Source organism: Tamandua tetradactyla, chromosome 3, assembly GCF_023851605.1.
Source record: "Tamandua tetradactyla isolate mTamTet1 chromosome 3, mTamTet1.pri, whole genome shotgun sequence".
NCBI lineage: Eukaryota > Metazoa > Chordata > Mammalia > Pilosa > Myrmecophagidae > Tamandua > Tamandua tetradactyla.
Genome location: NC_135329.1, coordinates 144,614,315 through 144,636,546, shown reverse-complemented (window position 1 = coordinate 144,636,546; position 22,232 = coordinate 144,614,315). Strand labels below are relative to the sequence as shown.

Here is a 22,232-nt window from a genome sequence, read left to right as displayed (position 1 = left end):
TGTCCTAAGAAATGATGAATATGCAACTATGTGATGATATTAAGAATTACTGATTATATATGTAGAATGGAATGATATCTTATTGTTTTGTTTGCTTGTTGTTAATTTTTTTTAATTAATAAAAAAATGTTGGAAAAAAAAAACTCTTCCTAATAACCTAAGATATTATTATTTGCCTTTTCACTCTCATTCTCTCACAAGGACACAGTGGAGTTTTCCAGGAGTGACGCAACACATGAAGTCACCATTGCTTTGATAGCTACTAAACTATGTGCTTGTAAGATGGTGGAATTATCTAAAAAAAAATTTTTTTTAATATATTTTTGTACTTTCAATAACCAGATCACATAGGCAATCTCAAATTTATAAAGCCTGGAAAAAACCCACTCACTCTATCCCTGCAGTACTAATTGCCATTCTCACTTAAATCTGGCAGAAACCCCAATTTGAAAGTAGAATGTCTCTATAAGAAAAAAAACTATCAGACCAAAAAATTTAAACCAGACAAGTAAGGAACAAATATATCATTCAACCATGGAGCTATAGTATGGGGCACAGCCACGTATACACAGAAGGAACAAGTGCAAAAACAGAGGTTCTCAACTCCAGCTGCCCATTAGAACCATCTGGAGAGCTTTATGAAGGTACTGATGCCCAGGGCCCTTCTTCCAGAGATTCTAATCTAATTGGTCTAGGGAGGGCCAAGGCATGGGAATATTTAAAAGCTCCCCAGGTAATTCTAATGTGGACCCAGTTTTAAGAACTACAACTGGAAATGATGAGCGATAACTGATGAATGACACCAAAAGGTTCTTCTTCCCTTTCAAATAATTTATTTTGCTACAATATGAACTGTTGCCCTGTATTTTATACTTTCACATAATTTGTGGCTCTGCCTTCTATAGTTAGCAAACAAAAAGAGGGGCAGGGAACATTAAATTTTTTCAACTCATAAAGTACGAAAGTAATCAGTCAACATTAGAATATTAATATTGGTCACTTCTGTCAGCAAGGCAGCATTTATGAAAAGTCTCTTTATTTTGCAATAAAATGGCCTTTTATAGCTTCCAAAAAGCAAAATTGGATTAAACCAGAAATGGATTACAATTTCAGTCAGACCAATGGACCACATCAATGTCCTTTTGAAGGTCTGTCTTGCTCTTTTGGTTTGGATTAGACAGCTCAAAATATTGAGGTCATAAGATCAACCACAAGTAAAACTGCAAGAATTCAGAGAGGCTGACTTGTGACAGGATTTCCTGCCGCTTCTTCCAGGGTGTCAGATGCCCTGCCCCAGCGACTGTGCCCTCACCTCTCTGCAGCAGACTAAGGCAACAACGGAGCGGAATTTGACAGATGAGGGCAGAAAAATCCCATGACTACAGAGCTTTCTTACACAAAAAGAGCTTAACAATTTCTCCCAATCCATACCACGAGTCCATTCTGCAAGTCTTAAATTCTTAATGTTTTCTCCACTAAAACTGCCTTTGCCTGGGGGAACCATTAAGCCCCAGAGCAGATTTCTCAAGATGATTACTGAACAATAAACAAAAAACAAAAGTTTGCATTTGAAAATACAACACATGATACCCACAGAGGGCATGCTGAACTTTACCCAAGGCTGTCCAGGAACCCTTGGGTAAAGAAGGAAAAAGAGTGTAGAAGGCTTGTGTCTTTCCTGCGTGGTCAATCCCTCAGGACAAGACTGCCTCAAACACTATAATTTGGCTAACTGACCCCAAACTTTTTGGGATACTGAGAAAACAGCCTTGGAAGCCACATAAGAATTCAGAACCAAAGCTCTTTATCTTTAGATAAAATGATATCCTTGGCGGAAACGAAATCTCTGTCTCCCGTAAGTCCTTAAGCACACGGTATCTTTCTCACAGTACTTTTCAGGGCAAATCACAGTGTTCATGTTTGTTTGGTTGTTTGTCTTCTTCAATAGGCTATACACCGCAGAGGCAGACACAGTGTCTTCTACTCTTCCACATGGTGGGAAGGAAATATGTTTGTTGACTATAACAGAAGTTTCGTAGAGATGAAATTTTTTTAAGTGGCATCAGTTAACATCGAATTGAGCAGCTATTTAAAAGGGCAAGCTGCCTAGTAGGTTAGCTGAATGAGTGAAGAGGGCCAGTATAAAATAAAAGAGCAGAGAAGAGAGTGGGAGTGAGGCATCAACAGTTGGCTGGCAAATTTCAGAGCCTCTATCAACAGCAACTTCTAAAAGAACTTAATATCCACAGTACACTTCCCTGAAATGAACATCCTAAGAAGTGCCGGCTAAGAGGGAATAACGCCCTGTTTACAGCACCTCTTCGAGAGGCCTACTGAGAAGCATCTGGGCATTTCTGACACCGCCAGTCTAGCTATGGTCTGTTCAGACTCCCTGATCATCTTCTAAGAAATAACAAGATCATAGCTTGGGAAGCTGGTAAGACTTCAAGTACATAAATAATTTTAAAGACGTCCCTTAAACACTAAGGACTTCATATAATCTGAGAGCTATTTGCAAGATACTTACTGGACTCCAGAGGATGAAATGCAATCCTCCTCAATTTGTTTCCTTGCCCAAAATTCATTTTAATGTATGCCATTCAAATATGTCATGGATTAATATATACATATGCTAATACAATGTGATAAATGTAGTTCTGCCTCATTTTGAGCAACTATCTTTGTTTTTCTTCTAGAGTCATATTTTAGATCATCAGGCTAAACAAACATATCCTTCACTATCAGAAAAAGATGAGCTGCCCTCTCCTGTCACCCACACCCACCCACACACACACACACACCCTACAAACAAAGATGAAATCAAATTATGTCCATGCAGTGATATATATTTAGATCTGGTGGAATGTAATTAGAAAATACAGAGATGTTTTTGAGTATAATTCCTCAAAAGCTGTGACATACCATTTCCCCATTCCCCCACCCTTCACTAAAGAATAAAAAGATCCATTCTGACCTTGTAGAGCATACGTCCTTCTTTTTCTCAAAGTTCTCAGGCATCCAGTGAACATCTATCCTGCAACTGGACAGCACAATGCACCTCCATCATCGATACCTCCCAGTTCATACTTATTGCATCAACAGTACCTCAGTCCCCAGAAAGGAAACTGGTGCTGCAGTTCTCCGGGAAAGCTAAGAGGGCAGTGAAAGGCAACAGAAAAAGACTGCCTTCTTTTTTCCTTAGTTACCTCCTAATAATTTCACTCCCTTCCTTTCTGGATTTGAATCATTTTGTCACACCACGGAAAAGCAAGGAGTGAGACTGTGGAGCAGACATAAGGTCCAAGTCATCGGAGCAGGCTTCCGCTTGGTTTAAAAGAATCAGAACAGTGAGGAGAGAGGCAGGAGAACAAGCCAACAGGATGTGTGTGGCTGGAGTTCCTGGCATGAAGTCTTGGCTTTCATGTTTATTTTTGGATGTATTTTTCTTACCCTTTGATACAAATTTCTGGCCTGGGAAGTAACCCTACAGCACAAGTTGCCAGAATTAAGTGTAGCCTTCTGACTTGGGAGCACACAAGCCCCCCCTGGCATTCTGGTTGCATCCGATCCTCAGGTGAGGGCTGGTTGGGTCCCCAGCAGCAATGAGCAGGTAAGGTGCCAAAACAGTCTCCTCCATACCTGGGAACTCTACAGAGTCACGTGAAAAGCCTGCCCACCTTGAAAGCCTACCACGAATGTAAAAGGGAAACAAGCTGAAATGTTAGCAAGATAAATAAGGTAATAAAACCCGCCCAAAGAACTTTGGAGGTATTTATGTTCTGAGATATTGTTTAAAGTATTTGGCTTTAATTTTTCTGACAGCCAGAAGCAGACAGAAGCATTCAAGCTATTCAAGCAGGAGCAGATGACTCTGAAAGGCACATTATTCTGATATGATTTTTAAAGTACATCAGTTAAAACTAAGATGCCGCATTTCAGTAATTCCTATTCTCATAGTAGCTTGAAAAATTATTATGTAAAAGGGCTTCTCCCCTGACATATTACAAAAGTGGCAGTAAACAGAAATAGTTAGAAAGACGTTCAGTCCTACAACTGCCAACATAGCTGATAGAATCTTATAGAAAATCAGGGACTAGAAATAGATGTAAAAATAATTCAATGGTTCATTACCCTTAGAATTATCCTCATTTACAAATTACTTTTTCCCCTAATACAAAAGTGTGTACTTATTTCTTGTTTTCTCAATCAGTTTCATATCTCATAAAGCATGAAACAGATTTTTGGTCAGCTGACAATATTCACCGAGGCACAGACATATTCGGGGAATAAACTCTAATGTGCCAGTCACTGCATCAGAGCAACGGTTCTCTGTGGTAGGTGTGGCCCTGGTTAGAATAAAATCACAATAGTGTGCCAGGAGGTTTCTGGATAGCAATTATAGCTAAGAAGCTACTTTTATTATGGCATGGGTCAGACTATAAATTTAAAACATTGCTTTAAAAAACAGAGACAGACCATTTTTTAGAGCAGTTTTAGATTTACAGAAAAATCATGCAGGAGGTAGAGTTTCCATATACCCCATCCCCACCCATGTTTCCCTAATATTAACATCTTAGTGTGGGATATTTGTTACAATCGACAAGTCAATCTTGATACATTATAATTAAAATAATGTCTTTGCATTAAGGTTCACTGGGTTGTACAGTTATATGGGTTTTGACAGATGCATAATGTCAAGTATCCACCATTCCAGTATCACTCAGAATAGTTTCACTGCCCTAAAAATGTCCCGTGCTTTGCCTATTCATCCCTCTCACACCTCAAACCTCTTGTATTGCTTTTATTTTTGAAAGCCCCACAGTTTTATCGCTGTCTTTAAATTTTCAAAAAGTTTGTTCGTGAAAATGCATTACCATTTTTGAACATGCTCAAACATAACTCAGTAAAAAAGTTTTTGCTAGAATGATGTTCATACAATTGAAACACAGGCGAACAGGTGGCAGCTGCTAGTTCAAGCACCTCTCAGTAGTGTGTTTTATGGATCTGACTGATTGTTCTCCTAATCTACTTCCCTAAACACACTGACCTCATCTCCTCGTTCAATTTCATGTATTTGGAGTATTCCATGTAAAGATGCCAAACATGCCACAAATCTGAAAGCATCTTAATAATAGACATATTAGACAGAAAACCAGAAGGAAAACTAAAAACCAACTCCCCCCACCATTTCTAGGTTGTTATCTTAACCAATGAAGACTGTCTCATACTATATGTGTTGAGAAGAAATTCACAGAAATGGATAGTAAATCAGTTTTATATTTAGTCAAAGAGCACCATCAATTGTTAATATCCTTAATCTTGGATCAAATATTAATAGCTGGTTTAAAACTCCCAAGCCTACACTTAACTGCTTTGCCATTTCATTTTCTTACTGAAGGTATAAAATATGACCAGTGTTGATAAGTTTAAATTATTATTGTCTCAAGAACTAAAAATGGTATACAAAGACTTTTAGTTTTCTTGTATAATTCAAAAGTATAACCATCTCCAATAACCTTCTCCCTCTCTCTCTCTCTCCCCCTGACACACCATCTGTCTCTTCTTCCCTCCTGAGATGCTACAGAAAAAATAAAATGTTTTATATCCCCTTGATATATTTTATTAAGTGCTAATAAGACAGAGAAGTGAAAGGAGAGAAGCATTATTAGCCAACTCCTAACAAATATACCATAACTCAATTAAGTTAAGAAAATATAACGACTTTAAAATGAAGCAAACTAGTGCCCTCAAATCTGACCACAAATTGGCAATTAAATACGGAAAGAGAGGAGGAAAGAAAGTAGTTTTCACTAGGAAAGATGTAGGGCACAAAGAAAACAATCAAGTTCTTAATTCACCTATATCTTGGAGAATATTTATTTTATTTGATGCATTCACAGAACTATTGTATAAAGCTTCTGGTCACATCTCTGACAATAATTTTAAAAAAATACCTAGTGCTGCCAATTTGATGAACAACATAGCAGATAATAATAGGAAGCAAAAATTGAATAGGATTTCAAAAATCTCACATCTGATTCTCTGAGTGTGTACCTACAGAGAGGCTAGGAAACGTGCCTTTGATTCAGGAAAGGAAGTGGGATCACTTACTTTTGGGTTGCTTTTAACATCCCAAGTGTAATAACACATAAATAAATTGTTCAATAAGCTTATTAAACAACCACCTTTAGACTGTGCAAATTGTTAGAGATTAGGATGTATTTTCACAGTTAGAAAAGTAACTCAGAATCCTGGTCTTAGCATTTTAATCCTTTAGCCCCTCTAAGTGGCATTATATAAGGAAACAAACTAAATACAAGGAAGCTTGCCATAAATTTGGCCCACCATGACAGTCCTCAAAAGTAAATAGTCAAATGGGATGAACAGATAAATTTAGCACCACAGTCATGTCGCCTAATTTTTACTATTTAGGACCTAAGGCCTAATACCAATTCTGAAGCCAGAGTTCTTTACCTGCCAACGGTAGAGCCAGTTTACCTTTCTTCTGCTCTCTAGAAACATCTCATGGTTTAGTGATGATTCCACCAGAATCTGAGGCAATATATTCCTTCCCTTTTTTGATACTTGGCTGATAAATCTACCTTATATTTCAGCTGACAGCATGAGCTTGGGGTTTTAATTTTGCTAATAGATATTTACCACTGCAATGGATGGCTGAATAATAAACCTTATTATCTGATATGATCAGTAACTAGATGTTCTGGTTATCTAACAGTTTGTAGCACATTAGTGTTATATATGCCAGAATGTATTATCGATATTCAAAAACTGAAGTAAAACTTATTTCATGATCATGATATATTATACTCTGAAAATATATTACTTACTTGCTTGCTTATTTTCCGCCTTCCCTGAGTAGAAAGAAGCCCCTCCCTGAGAATAGGAACTTGTGCAGTGCTATACCCACACCTGACACAGGTATTGGTTGAATAAATGAAGCCTAGAGCCTAGAATAAGCATAATTCTATCCTTTTTAATCAGAAGCTATTTCCAAATTTTACAATATTTTAGGAGTATTTTATCCTAAATACAGTCCATATTATTATCATGGACATATTATATCCACAAGTCTGCCCATTAGTTCTGATAAACGGATTGTTAGATAACGGAGTTTATTGCATTTTCATCTTTGCCAGTTAAAACACTGATCAAGCATCTAATTGTGCTGTGCATTTAGTTGCATGAACAGTCAAATAAAATGAATTATCTGACTAAGCTATTAACGAGTATGAGGTCTAGTCCCCACTTTGAAACAAAGTATCAGACTAGAAGCTCTCCATCCATCCTTTTCTGCTCTAAATGACTCTATGAATCCTGACCCCAGCACACTTAAGACACTGGCAGAGGAGATCAGAAATCCAGCTCTGAGATTACCGATGAGGGGGTTGGGCCTGCTGAGCTGCAACACCATGCACTAAGGTTTTGAAGAGTAAGCACAGCCTTCCACAGCAATACCCCCATTTAATAAATTTCTGATAAAGGGATTATCGGTGGGAAAGAGCCCTAAAACCTACTCAGGCACAACTTAACCAAAGGATAAAACTTAACATCACCAACAGAGGGGCAACCAGACATTATGAGCCTCCAGTTGTGCAAGTACCACCTCTGATGTTTCCTTGCCCAAATCTGTTTGATTTTGAATCTAATCTCTCCTTTAGCCCTCACTTCCATTTGCAGGTAACCCCAGGGCGGAGGTGCAAAAAAAGGACACCATGAGAGTACAAACAAATCATGAATGTCAGAGAAGGTGCCCTGGCCTTTTTAACTAGTCAAGGCCATCAGTGCCAAAGAGAGATGAACTTTATTGCAGCCTGATTTTGGGGAAAAAATACCTATGAAAGATATATATGGAACAACTGGTAAATATGAAATATAGACTGGGTATCAGATGATATTAGTCTATTATCATTAGTTTTATAGATGAAATAATGATATCGTGGTATGCAGGATATCCTAATGTTTTGGCCAAATAGGATGAAATGTCATGATGTCTGAAATTTACATGAAAGGGCTTTAGCAAAAAACAAATATACATGAAACAAGTAAGACCCTATGTTAACAACTGTTGAACTTAGTGAGGGTATATGGGTGTGTGCTGTACTCTTTTTGCTTCTCTGTATGATTGAAAAATATGTTAACAATTTTTTTTAATGTTCACTGATAACTTCTTAGGAACTTCCTTAACAGGACTGAGGGCTCCTAATTAAAATAAATTTTAAATATTTCTAAAAACTCTCCTGTAGCAGCAGTTTGAGTAAGTCATCACAGACAAAAGCAGTTAAAAAATAACACACATCACAGGTAGGGATCATTTCTTTTCCTAAACCAGTTTTCCAAATTTCCTTTTTTGAAAAAAAAATTTTCAGTTTACCTTTTAAAATGAAAGATCCGAAAAATGGCTTATTTGCCTCAAGCGTGGTCCCTTTTAATTGACAGAAAACCTCTCCACATACACCTCATGCAAACCTACTTTAGTGTTTCCTTCCTAAAACGAGCTTTTGTCTCTGAACTTTACAGAGCAGTTGGAGTTCTTTAATAATTTCTAAAAGAAACATTTCAAACAAGTAACCCTGCAATTTATTCACTACCGCCAAGAATAAAAGTAACAGGTTTCACAACCAAGGCCTTCGAAGGCTTTGCATGACTTTTAAGGCAAAGCATCCCTCCCTCACCTGCCAGTCTGCTCCCTGAATGCATCTGTCATTTGTTTGGCTCTGGAGGAAACTATTTGATTACACAAAATTCTTTTTAGATCAAGTTTAAAATCTTAGCCACTCTAGGACACGTGGTGGAGCCTGCCAGCTCAATGGGTTAACACTCGAACACACTGAGCCAAGGACAAAGACAAGGAGCAATCATAGGTTAAAAGCAGAAGTTTAAAGAACTGAAAAAGAATGAGCGTGAAAGATGCAAGGCTTAGCTGGGCCTTTCTAAGTGCTCTATTTGACATTACTACATATGAGATGATTTATTCCCCATACTGCTTGCAAATGAGTGCAACCTCCTAAGGGGCTCTGGTAAGCATCGTTGGATGTGAAAGCCACCAGGGACCAGTTGTGTCCATCCACTGCTGTGCCACCTATGCATTTTGAAGTTGGCAAGTAACCAGACATCTTTATGCACCTCCATTTCCCATACCTTATTATAGGGCACATCATTTTTAAAAGCATTTAAATGAAGCAGATGTTAACTCCATTCATTCCACTTTACCAGGGAACATGTCAATGATGATTTTTAAAATGTAAAAGAAAATGTCAAAGTATTTTGTTCCCTGGTTAAGAATACATCTGTGGAAGAGGAGGGAGAAAATACATAAAACACTCAATGGTCATTCAAGAAATAATTATAAGGTATGTCAAACTACAGAAAATTGAGCAAGCACAAAATTAAAAAAAAAAAAAAGGACGTCTTATGTCAAAATGGCTTTTTCACTCACTCGTTTCAAAAACAAGTTTTGAAAATTAAATTCCATCCAGTGGCTCAGAGTAGAACACATTAAGTCTTGACTGTAATGCCATTATCCACGTGGCAGCTCCCTCTCTCTTCTGAAACGGCATTAATTGACAGAGAAGCCTCGGGGCTCACCTCCCATAGTGCCTTGAAATCCTTTTGCTCGATGCGGAGCAGCTCGCTGCACTCCCTGGTAACGATGGTCGCATGGCGGGGCGTGTTGTCCAGAATGGACTCCCCAAAGGCAGTCCCAATGCCCAGGGTACAGATGGTCACTGCATCCTGAGAATCCCAAGAATGGGTCATTAGAAAATTAAACATTTAACTGGTGGATGAGTTATCTTTTCTTTTCATCAAAGTATAATTTGTACACAATAGAATACACAATTTAAATTGTGCAGTTCAACAAGTTTTGACAAATAAACATACCCATGCAATCACCACTGAAATCAAACTACAAAATATTTCCATTGCCCCAGAAAGTTCCCTTTCTGGTCAAAACCCTCCCTCCAGAGGCAATAAATGTTCTGAGTTCTATCACTTTGGAGGAGTTTTTGCCTATTCTAGAATCTAATGTAAAAGGAGTCAGACAATATATATTCTTTAGTGTCTGGCTTCTTTGGCTCAACATACTGTCTGTAAGATTCATCCATGTTGCTGCAGGAATCAGTAATTTGTCCCTTTTATTGCTGAGCAGTTTTCCATCATACGGATATGCCACAATTTGCTTATCCATACTCTTGTTGATGGACATTTGTGTTGTTTCCAGTTTGGGGATATAATTAATAAAGCTGTCTACCAATCTTTTTCTACAAGTCTTTTTGTGAACAGGGTTATATTTTTATAAGACTTTAATCTGCTTTAAGAAAGAAAGGAAAATCAATTGAAGACAAACTCATATAGTTTTGGGGGGAGAGGGTGCACTTACAACATTTAAGTAGGACACTGGAAAAGGGGTTGCTGATAGGTCTGTGTTGAAGAGGTGAGGAAACTGAAAGTCAGAGTGATTGATTCACATAGCGCCAGTTCACACAGCTAATAAGTAGTACAGCTGGATTCAAAAATTCTAAGCTTTTTGTATCATGCTGCCTCCTGCAGTCAAAATTGGGTAAAAGCAGTGTCCGATGAAGTCTAGTGTGATTAGTTTATAAAATGTCGTGAGTCAAAGTATAAAAGTTTCTTAGTGTACTAAAAAAGTAATTTCCTCTCTGCATGCAACATTGGTGATAATGTTTGAATTTAATCCTAACTAGTTTTAAATAATGTAAACAGCCGCTCAAATCACCTGGACATTAATGCAAAGCATTATAAACTGAGGGAGATACACAAAGGTAATCCTCTAAATAAGGAAGCAGTTTTCCTTTCATGCACCTGACACATGATAATGGGCCAATGTTATTAGGATCAAGTTAGTGACTGCAATCACATTACCAAGACAAATGCCCATAAGAATCCAGTTCCTTGAACCACAGCAAGCTGCTTCTGCCTAGATGTTATCATATAAAATTGTGCTTGGGAAAATAAAATCAGTAAGATCTCAGAAAAGAATAAGAGATCAGGAAAGAATTCCAGAATAGTTGGCTAATAAATTTTCCATAAAAGCAGGTACAACAAATTCAGTCAGAAAAATATTCCCAGAACTGAAATATCAAGACCATGAGTTAGGCCCCTCTGAGTAATTTTCAAATTTTAATAAATATAGAAGATGGATTATGATAAAGCATAGGCTTTCAAAAATTCTCTAAATTATCGGGTTCCCTTCAGCCTCCCGCTAACCTACTTCATTTTCCTATCATCTTAACCCTTCAGAAAAGATTCTTTTGCCTAATTTGTACTTTCCCCTGTCTAGCTCCATTTTAAAACTTGAAAGGGATGGACTAAATGTATTAAATTTGCCACTACCCATGTATCTTTAAAATCTAAGGTTATTTGCAAGGTATAATGCAAAAGAACATACATACGATGATCACAATTATTCATGAGGTAGTCGTGGATTTAATGGATTAACCAGTTTTCTCCTTCCTTACCTCCCATCCTGACACATGCAGTTTGTCACCAAAAGGTATGCAAAGAAGGACAGAGGCTATGGAACTCCCATAAATCTATCTACTTACTAGTTAACAGCTCATGTAATAAAGACAAAAGATTGAAATTATTCTTGTATTTTCCCTGAAGATTTTAACCTTAACCATGCCTTATCATATATAACAAAATTTACTCATGTCAGTACTGCAAACTGCACTTCTCTGTAGTTCTCCACGTAAGGACCTCTGTAAGAAGCACCCGTGCAAGTGAGTGTCCAGCCTCAGCCACCAGAAGATGCACTGGTTCATTTCCAGGAGCCCACACGCCTAGCAGAACTGAGTATGGGATGCGTCCTTCCTACCTTCCCTCCTTTACGCTGCCACTCAAATTTAAGGACAGGGAGTTAAAAGTACAAAACCAGAACAGAATTTTATCTGCAAGTTCAAACTGTACTTTCAGCAGACTCAGAGTACTTTTAGAACAAACTTATGCAGAAATCTGAATGGATTTGGGAGATATGGATGGGGCACCAGAAGTACTGGAAGCAGAAGATTCTATGAAGAACATTCGCATTCTAAAGACTAATCACTCTTTTTAGTTCAATGGCGTTACATAGTATCCCGGCCAGGGTCTTGCAATGTGTGCTTAGAAAATATTTATCACACACAAAACAGGAAATTTATATTCTAATGTTCTCTCATTTAGCAGAACCAATATATACTGCTCAGAATGTACATCCATGGGCAGGATAAACGAGAGCAAGATGACTGTGAGTCAAGGACGCAGAAGCACTCTTATTTTGTCTGCACTAATGTCAACTCAGATCCCCATAGGTCAGAATTCCAAATGCAAAACCCTGAGGATATGCTGAATGCGTGCCTTTGCCTGTTGCTGAGTGTTCATTTCTGAATATAACATTAGGATTTTCTTTTCACACCCTAGAGGTCTGCTCATGTCTCAGTATATATTTATAGGGACTATTCAGAAGAACATTTTTATTTTCTGGTTATTTGCAGATTAATGTTCAGTGAGAACACCTGAAAGAAAATGTTTACGGTGTCACAGAGACTGAAGAAAGCAATCAATATCTAGTCAGGGAATATGAAATATTAACAATAATAAAAGAACATCCTCTTTTGCCTAAGATGGCAATTTATATATAGGACTTTCAAATACAAAATAAAATATTTAAAAACCTATATATGCAATTGGGTTTAGCAGTTCTGCTGGTGCCCTGCCAGATTCCCTCACCCAGCTCAGGAGTCATTTGTAGCTTTCTGGACAGGTCCCAGACACACCTACGACCTCCTACCCCAAGCACTTGCATCACTCAACCTGAGGAGAGAGTGCTGGGCAGTTAATGCTTTCTAGGTACAATCTCCACCAAAGAAGCAAGAGCATTTGAGGGTAAATGCTCCAGCTTCCTTAATCCATTCAGTTTCTTAGTGGGTTCCCTGAACGAATGAGCTCAGGTGCCCACAGTGGGACTCTCTCATTAATATACTATTACCCTCATTGTCTCACTTCCCTACTCGCTCACGATACTTCCTAGGGTCATCTTCAAAAACCCATTTGCACCCAAATCCTTGTCTTGAGTCTGCTTCTGGGGAAACCCAAAACAAGAGAGTGGGGTAGCCAAACATGGCCGGGGGTCCTAACTCACACTGAGACCTCTGCAGAGGGGCTGAGCCAAAGCAGCATTCCCAGAGACTTCTGTCACAGGGAAAGAGACTTATAACTTACCACTTTGCATCAGTCACATTATAAGCATGGTATCCCTTGGGTGACACAGGGGAAGACTTTATAGTGTTGATAAAGTATATTGGGTCACCAAGGCCAATTCTTCTGCATAAAAAGAGGTGACAGGCTCTCAAAAGAATTACCCATGGGATGTCACTGACATGTCATCCGGTCCCCCAAACACTCACTCACTATAGTTTTCTTCCCCCCATCTCTCAGTTAGTGGTCTAGCTCTTCTCTGTTGGTCCACTTGGTCACTCCTACCCTCTAAATCACAGACCTCCTTACTGAGTTACCTGCCCACCCTTATGGTACAGATCCCACTGAGCCCCAGCACGCATGTGGTTCTCTCTGTGTGTGGAGTACTACGGGCCACACACTGGGCCAGCTGTCTTGACTACAATGCCTGACTGATTCCTCATGACAGTTCAATGAGATAATGCATATAAACTGCTTTCCACAGTGCCTGACTCAAAATAAATGCTTAACAAATTGTGAATATTCTTATTGATGGTAATATTAAAATGATCCTAAAATATCAGTACTATATTCCCACTTTAAAGGTTGAGGAAAATCAGACTAAAAATGTTCAGTAATTTTCTCAAGACTGTGACTAGTAAGCGGAAGAGCTGGGACTAGAATCTAATTATTTAGCCGTACATCTGTTACCTGTACATCTTTTTAGATTAGCATCTGACATGTAAGTAGCTCTTGCCGAGGCTCAGTAGTGAAAGTGGTTAAAAGTATTAACTTAATTCACATAGGTTATTTTTTTCATTCAACCAATCTATATACTTGCTGAATGCCTGATACATGCAAGTCATTAGGAAGGTATAAAACATTTGGTATCGCTCCCCTTCCAGTCCTCCAATTCCAGTAGTGAGAGCCACGGGACCCCACCCAGAGTATCAAACCCATCCCAGGCATAGGCAACAATCCCCTCATTCGCTGGGAGAATCATAAGCCAGTGACTAAGAACCAAATCAGCATTTCGGCTATTCCTACTCTGATTCTGTACCCAGTTCTAATAACAGTTCCTGCTTTGGTTGGAGAAACTGGGTTTTGGTCTTTGGAGCCTCTGCCTTGATGACCTGGCTGGTATCCTTCTAAAAGTAACAGTCTGTCTGGTTCTATCAGCTTTCCCCGGCCCCAACTCTTACCCATAGTCATTCTGTTAACAGTCTCCATAGGCGGCCTGCCTGGCTGCCCACCTCCATCACTGGGCTTCCCTCCGGACACCTCCCATCAGCAAGCCCTGCCTCATCACCAGTTACCACCTGCTAGGTCTACCTTGGATCTCACTGTACTAACATGGGGGCTCTAACTTGCTGCTTCCTTTCCACTTTCTGCTCAGCACAGCCTGAACATTCCCATGGTGGAGGTAGGAGGGAAACACCTCCTACCTCCACCATGGGTAGACTCCAGTTTCCAGTTTTTCCTCCTCTGCCCATCTAAGCACCAACTGAAGTCGTGAACAATATCTGGGCACCACTGGTGTTTTCAGAGGGGTAAGCAGGGACTGATTATCTTAGTTCATAATCAATAGGTCAACAAAGATGACAATAAAGCAGTCCCTGATGGAAGGCAGTGAGCATCAAGGCAATAGGCACACACGGGAGGCACCGAGATTCAGAACACTCAAGTGTTAGGAGGAAAATTCGGCACCAGAGTCTTTCCCAGGCAGCAGCATAGTGAAAAAAGTATGGGCTCTGGAAGACCTAGGTTCAAAGCTCATCTCTGCTTCACAAAGGTTGTGGCTTTGGGCAAAATGCTCACCAGAGTCACGGTATCCTTGTTTGTGAAATGGGCATAATCTTTATAATAAGTTATCAGTAGGATTAAATATTAATAAAATAATACATAGAGTCCCATGTAGTTCTTGGCCCATAGTAGGCACTACATAAATAATGGAAATCAGTATTTAAATTTAGTCACATTTCTAAAAAGAAAATTATATTTTTCTATTACTTTAATACAGAGAATCTCTGTATTTATTTTGTGTTAATCTTCAATTAACAATGGTTTTCCCTACTTAAATTCCAAATTCTCTGTCCCTTTAGTCTAGATGTCAAGTGGTTTAAATGATCTGCAAAACACTTCAGCTCTCTGGGGGAGCTTGAATTCAAAGGAACCCTTCTGACAAATCATGCTGTAAATCAAAGAATCCTTTTGTACTGCAACTAATCACTTCTTAATTTATCTGCTTTGTACATGTGAATTACAGTATACTGGGTTTTCTTAAAGCAGACACTCTTGTATGAGGCATTTTATTTGTTTGTTTCATTATAAACATAGCTACAGTATGAAAATGGAAATGGTGTTAGGAAAGCCAGTGGTTATGTGTCAATGATAATTAAGATTGTTATCCAAGCTAAAGAATCACGTGCCTAGCAAATATGTCTATAATCAACAGCTGAAATCCAAATTATATAAGTTACAGTCTGATGAAATTTAAAATAACAATAATATCGACTTTTAAGAATTATCAAATACATCAAGATTCTTTTTTTTAATTTGTCTTGAAACTTCAAGGTATTTCTATTATGTATACTTGACTCACATCCATATTAATGGCTCAAGAAGAATTAAACGCCTCATGACAAGTTTTTTGTTTTGGATACATTTTAGGTTAACATCAAGCTACAAATTTGTCAAGAATTTAGACCTGGAAACATAAATTCTTACAAAGCAAATAATTTTACAATGTTTATTTTAGGCCTACATATGATACTTGCCATTAAGTTTCGTAGCACCTGAGTTTCTCTCATGAGCTTGACTATAGCACTGGAATTTTTAAGTCTTTTTGAATAATAAAAGTTAATGGAACCTAATATCTGGATTTGTCAAGACATTAAATTGAATATGCTGTCAAAGGGATCTCTTGTCAAGCAAGAAGGCAAAACCTTTTAACTGAAACGTTTTTCTAACCAATAACACAGGCAAGGTCTCTTACTTTTAGAGCACTTCCCTGGAAGCAGCGTGTTAAATACAGCTGAATGAGATCAGGCAAATTGGCTGAGGGAAGGTTAGATGAGGACGGACTAGCATCAGTGTTGTGATAACCGAATCAGGGAGGCAGCCCCCCATTTTTGTGAGAGCTTGTCTGTCCTGTCCTGTGGTTCAGTCTTGCCTCCACCCAAACAAAGAAACACATGACAACAAAGCAAAATACAGGATGCATCATGCAGGATGCTAAATAGCTACCCATTATTTCCAACAATTAGCATGACTTGAGCACAGGCAAGTAGTAATAGATTAAAAACAACCGCTGTGAGAGTCGAGAGGTTATCCTGGAGGTTATTCTCTTGCATTAGATAGATATCCCTTTTCCAGTTTATGGTGTATGGGAGTAGGTGGAAGGAAGTACCTGCAACTGCTGAGCTGTGTCCCAGTAGCCTTGATTCTTGAAGACAATTGTATAAAGATAGAACTTTTACAATGTGACTGTGTGATTGTGAAAACCTTGTGTCTGATGTCCCTTTTATCCAGAGTATGGACAGATGAGTTAAAATATATATATATATATGATAAAATAAATAAATAATAAGGGGGATAAAGGGTAAAATAATACTGAGTAGATAGAAATACTAGTGGTCAATGAGAGGGAGGGATAAGGTGTATAGTATATACGAGTTTTTTCTTCTTATTTCTTTTTCTGGAGTGATGCAGATGTTCTAAAAAATGATCATGGTGATGAATACACAGCTAAGTGATGATATTGTGAGCCACTGATTATACACCATGTATGAAATGTATGTGTGTGAAGATTTCTCAATTAAACTATTAAAAAAAAAAACTGCAGTGGACTTGACACCTTTCACATATTATGGGCTCTGTAAGTATATTCATAAAATATCTCCCAATGATCGTGATGTTCTCTTTCTGAAAATAATAGGGTGATGAGAAGGGTCAGACAAAAAAAGAAAGAGAGAGAGATGGAGAGAAAGCCACATTATGGAGAAATTTGTCCTGCAAATTTGAGAAATAAAAATGCACGCCTAAAAACATCTTTGCTGTAGACACAAAGAAGGAATGGTAAATAAAAGCACATTAATTTACCAAAAATCATGCCCTAAACTTATTACCTAAAGTTATAACCTAAACTCTAAAGAATATAACCAATATGAGATCTTTTTCCAAAATTGGCCTAAACTTTGCCAGAGGATTTCACAGAAAAAGATGAGAGGAAGATGAAGAGGTAAATGAAGACCAAAGCCCCCGCAGCCCTAATTCCTTTGATACTACGAAATGGCTGAACAATGTTGTTAAACTTGTGCTTTCAAGCACCAAGCACATTTCCTGCGTTTTCTGTACTAGCACTGCCCTCTTGCGATAAAACAACAGCTTCGCAGGCATGGCCTCCGACAGCACTCCACTCAAGGCATCAGACATTTCTTTCTCTAAATAGGAATGAAAAAAGAACAAGCGCCCTCGCTCTATCCCAGGATTTGTACTAAATACTGTACATGAACAAACTCATTTAAAGTGGAAACTATTATCCGCATTTTATAGATTATCAAACTTGACCAAAGTCACACAGTCAATTAAGTGGCAGATAAAGGATTTGAAATGAGATCTTCTTTTGCCCACCATAATGGCATTCGGTAAAGACTAACACTTTAAAGAAGCATCTGCTATAGCGATGTAGACATTTTAATGAATTGATAAACCATTCCCTTCTCCATTTTATGGCATTAACTCCTCTTCTTTCAGCTGCCATCAGAAATTCTTCTTAACATGACTGAAAAAAAATTATACTTTTGGTGTAAAGATTAATTTAAAACCTTATGCATTTCTAGGATTTAGAGATGTGCCATGCCAAAAAGGCTTCCTCATCTATGAAGCCTCTAGGGAAAAGCAGACCCTTGCGTGTCTGTCTGCCCCTCTCTCATGGTTGGGCACCATTGTCTGATATAGTGAGGTTTATAAGTCTATTTATTGTTTTTAAGTTTATTATTTATTGCTCTTAACTTGTTCCAATGTTCACCTCTGAACCTCAATGCATTAAAATACTGATGGGAAAATATGCACTCATAGTCTTGTTAATTCTGGTAGGACTGTAATAACTCTGACTTGCAGCTCACTTAAGTTAAATAGGTACCCGAGACAGGCAGGGTCCTGGGCACAAAAGTTCAGCTATGGGGAACTAAAGCTGAAAATCCTGGTTTGGCATAGGTAAAAGATTGACGACAAAGGCAGATGTCATTGGAGGAAATAGAAGGCTTAATCCTTGATGAGATTTGTGCTGCCAAGTGGAAATCGACATGATCATGTGATCCAAGTTGGGACATTTTAGAATGAGAAGCACTTGTGGGAAAGTTCCCTTGCTGGGAGTGCTAAGTTGCATGGGGTAAGGCAAAGGATGCCCAATGCAGAAACAGGTTCTGAGGACTTGAGGGAGGTATCTCTGACAGTTACACAGGAACATATGAGTAAGCATGTTTCTCCTAAAGCAGGTTTTGCTTTATGAATTAGTGAAATAAAGATAATTAATAGAAGGATATGTGTAAGGATAGTAGTCTCTAAAATCGAACCTAAATAATAGGAAGCGAGTGACCGAGGCCTTTCCCCAGAATTCCCAGTACAGTTGTGGCTTCAAGGCAGTAACAAAAGAAACTAGTCAAGCAGCACCATTTCCTCAAGGATGGTCTCCAAGAGATGGGGCCCATTTTCCACTCTTCATCCAGGGGCTTTGATCTCCTCCCTCCAGAGCACTCATAAAGCTTTGAATTGGGGAGATGAAGCCAAGGGAAAGCAGGGAAGCAAGCTGAGTGTTGGCTGTGGGACACACCTGGGGAAGGTGTAAGTATGTGAGAGTGAGAGGAGCCTGTTTCAGTGCACAGCGGGAGTGCAGACCACTGACGGGCCAGTCCTGAGCCAGGCGGAGAGTGGTGGAGGAGGCAGAGTCAGCCTGCCAGCTCTTGCCCCCCCAGCTGGTAGACCTCTGCTTCTAACCTGATCCGGTGGGACTGGTCCCTGGGAAAGCCATGTGCTGAGCCATCTCAGCATCCCTCAGCCCACTGGCTTTTTTTCTCCCTTCATCCCTCCCAGAAAATTGTCTGAGACAGTATCCATCTTTGTCCATATATGAAGCTTGCATCACCTCTGACCAGAGTATTTGTATTCTAACACTTCTCCCAAATGTACAATCAATGGCTATCTTTGTTAAAATCTTAGGCGTCAGTGAGCCAGGGAGACAAAGAAAAACCCATGACCCTCATGCCCCATGGATACTGGAGAGGTATATTCAGTATACTTAGGAGCAAGCAACTCTCTAGACGACTTGAAGGCATCCAGGCAAACGGCAGCATAGGTGGAGCACTGGATTGGGCAGGAAATCAGGGCTCACCATGTGCGACCTTGAGCAGACCACTCATTCACCTGTAAAGTGAACATGACACAACCAGTTGGGTCTACCTAATAGTGGGGCTCAAACCAGAGGATGGAAGGGAAATGCTTTGTAAATGATGACAGCTACCAAATGTGACCCTCAACCTATAGTCCAAAGAATGTAAGAAGAGCCTGATAAAGCCATTATTCAGGGGGCAAGAAGCTATGTTTTCTCATACTAGTGAGCAAAAAATATAAGGGGATAACAGGAAGGGGAAAATACTATGTTGAAGCATGTGGGTATGAATTTATGAGCCAAACAGAATATTAATTCCCAGAGAATTCTTGAAAGTTATTTTCATAGTTAGTATCTCTCTATTACTATGTTAAAGAAATAGGGTGAATTTTTTCAGAAAAAATTTCATTAAATCAATAATACTTAATAAATGTATAGTGCAAAAATACTTCAGCATCTGTGAAGAGTTTTCTTCCTTATGTATTCTCTAGTTTAATTAATGGCACCATCACCCACCTCTTCATCCAAGTTAGGATACTCCTTTCTTGTACCCCCTCCCAATACATTCTATCAAGCATCAATTCTAACAATTTTCCCACCACCTTGTACATACCTCATTTCCTCCTTATCATCCTTACTTATCTGTCTCAACCCTTATCTAGGAGCTGTTTGAAGAGACAGACCACAGCTCATTTAACCATGTATCTCCAGATTTAAAAGGTGGTAGAAGGAAGGACCTGTATCCCAAGGGCAGGTTGGCCAAGTTGGAAAAGTGGGCCTTCCCTGCCAGCACCCCAGTGGAACAAACAGTGGCCAAGAGGGCTTGGAAGTGAGGTTTGGAGCTCTGAGCTGGGCTAGAAATGTAGGAAAGCGGTTAGAAGAGCAGTAAGGGAAAGGCTTCACCTTTTTGCCATTTATTATTCCTAAGAAGCTCAGCCCTCACCTCTTTTCCTTCCTTTCACATCCCTCCAGATGGTGCCTGTATCATCATAACCATCAACAACTTGAGCCCTAGGATCAGAAAGAACTGGCTCTGACATCTAATGGCTGCCTGACCTTGGACAAGTAATTTAACATGCTACATGTGAAAGGAAGCTAATAATAGTACCAAGTTCAGGACAGGGTGGGGGGACTGTGTATAGCAAATGAAATAATGCTTCTAAAGTGTTTAACAGAATACATGCCACAGTAGGTCCTTAGCTATTTCTGCTCATATCTCCCCTTCTGGCTCACGGCAGCAGCCAAGACCCCACCGAGGCGCTGAAACTGAGTCAGAGACCTTGTCAGGACCTTCCACTCTGACTCAGATGAGAAGTCAGGCACACTGGGCTGGGACAGATCTGAGGAAAGCAAATGGAAAGGCAGGCTAATAAGAAACTCTGCCCTATGTTCTTTTAAAGACCCGAGTCTATTGCTATCACTTCTTTTCTCTCTTCCTCAGTTTTCTCTTAGTCTCTTTTAACTTGTCTTCTTTCTTCCTACCATTTGCCCAACTCCTTTTCGTGTGTGAGCAGCAGGACGAACATGCAACTTGGAGTATATCAGACCTTACTTCGAACCTCCGTCTACCCGCACACTCATTTGTGTGGCCCTGGGAGAGTTTTACCCGATGTCTCTGAGTGGGGTCTTCATATCTAAGTGTAAAATAGGATATAAATACCTGAAGATGAATTATTAGTCAGCTAATGGATGTGGAACCCCTAGCACTATAGTGGGTCTGTGCAGTTTGACAGGATTATGTGCCTTAGAAAAGCCACGTTTTAATCCTGATCCAATCTTGTGGGAGCAACCTTTCCTTTTAATCCCTATTCAAAACATAGTTTGGAATATTTTGATTAGATTATCTTCATGGAGATATGACTCGCCCTTTGTGGGTATTAACCTGGATGAGATGGAGATGTGACTCCACCCATTCCACGTGGGTCTTGATAAGATTACTGGAGTCCTTCAAAAGCAGAAACATTTTGTGTTCTGCTTTTTGAGAGCCACAAGAACTACGAGTGCCCACACAGCCAGAGACCTTTGGAGATGAAGAAAGAAAGCGCCCCCAGGAGAGCTGCATGAAACAAGAAGCCTGGAGAGGAAGCTAACAGACGTCACCATGTTCACCATGTGCCCTTCCAGTTGAGAGAGAAACCCTGAACTTCATCGGCCTTTCTTGAGGGAAGGTAAACTACTGTTGGTGTCTTACTTTGGGTATTTTTATAGAATTGCTTTAACTGGGACTTTTCATGGCCTTAGAACTATAAGCTAGCCATTTATTAAATTTCCCCCTTTAAAAGCCACTCTGTTTTTGGTATATAGCCTTCCAGCAGCTAGCAAATTAGAACAGGGTCCAATGGAGGTACTTAGCATTGTTAGTTGATAGTCTCTATGGGAAGAAGTTCTAGGTCTTTCCTTGCTTCTCCCTCCATGGCCCATCATCCCACCCTACTTCACTCCCCCTTGAAGTATGATTTTCCTGAGCTCTGTGACCCTGGAAAACAGTACAGGTTAATAAATACTCCCATCCTTTGTGTCCTGAAAAGCAGTTTACTGCAAAGAAGCATCCTTCCCCACGTGACTTAGGCTCATGCTTGTCCCCTGATTTGCCTATGACAAGATCAGATAAAGATCCTTCAAATTTCCTTTTGTCGTCTCATAAATGATT

The 22,232-nt window shown here is 39.3% G+C and overlaps 1 protein-coding gene across 4 annotated transcripts in view; it reads right to left on the bottom strand.

Moving 5' to 3' along the window:
- Positions 1 to 22,232, bottom strand: part of RAPGEF4 (Rap guanine nucleotide exchange factor 4) — a 328,672-nt gene that overhangs the window by 241,024 nt on the left and 65,416 nt on the right. For 2 of the 4 annotated variants that reach the window (XM_077154152.1, XM_077154160.1), the window contains exon 4: positions 9,607 to 9,753. In XM_077154152.1, coding sequence (XP_077010267.1) covers positions 9,607 to 9,753 — 147 coding nt within the window. Of the gene's footprint in view, positions 1 to 2,974; positions 3,605 to 9,606; positions 9,754 to 22,232 lie in introns of those variants that run through there. The other 2 variants (XM_077154156.1, XM_077154154.1) reach the window with 1 other exon arrangement.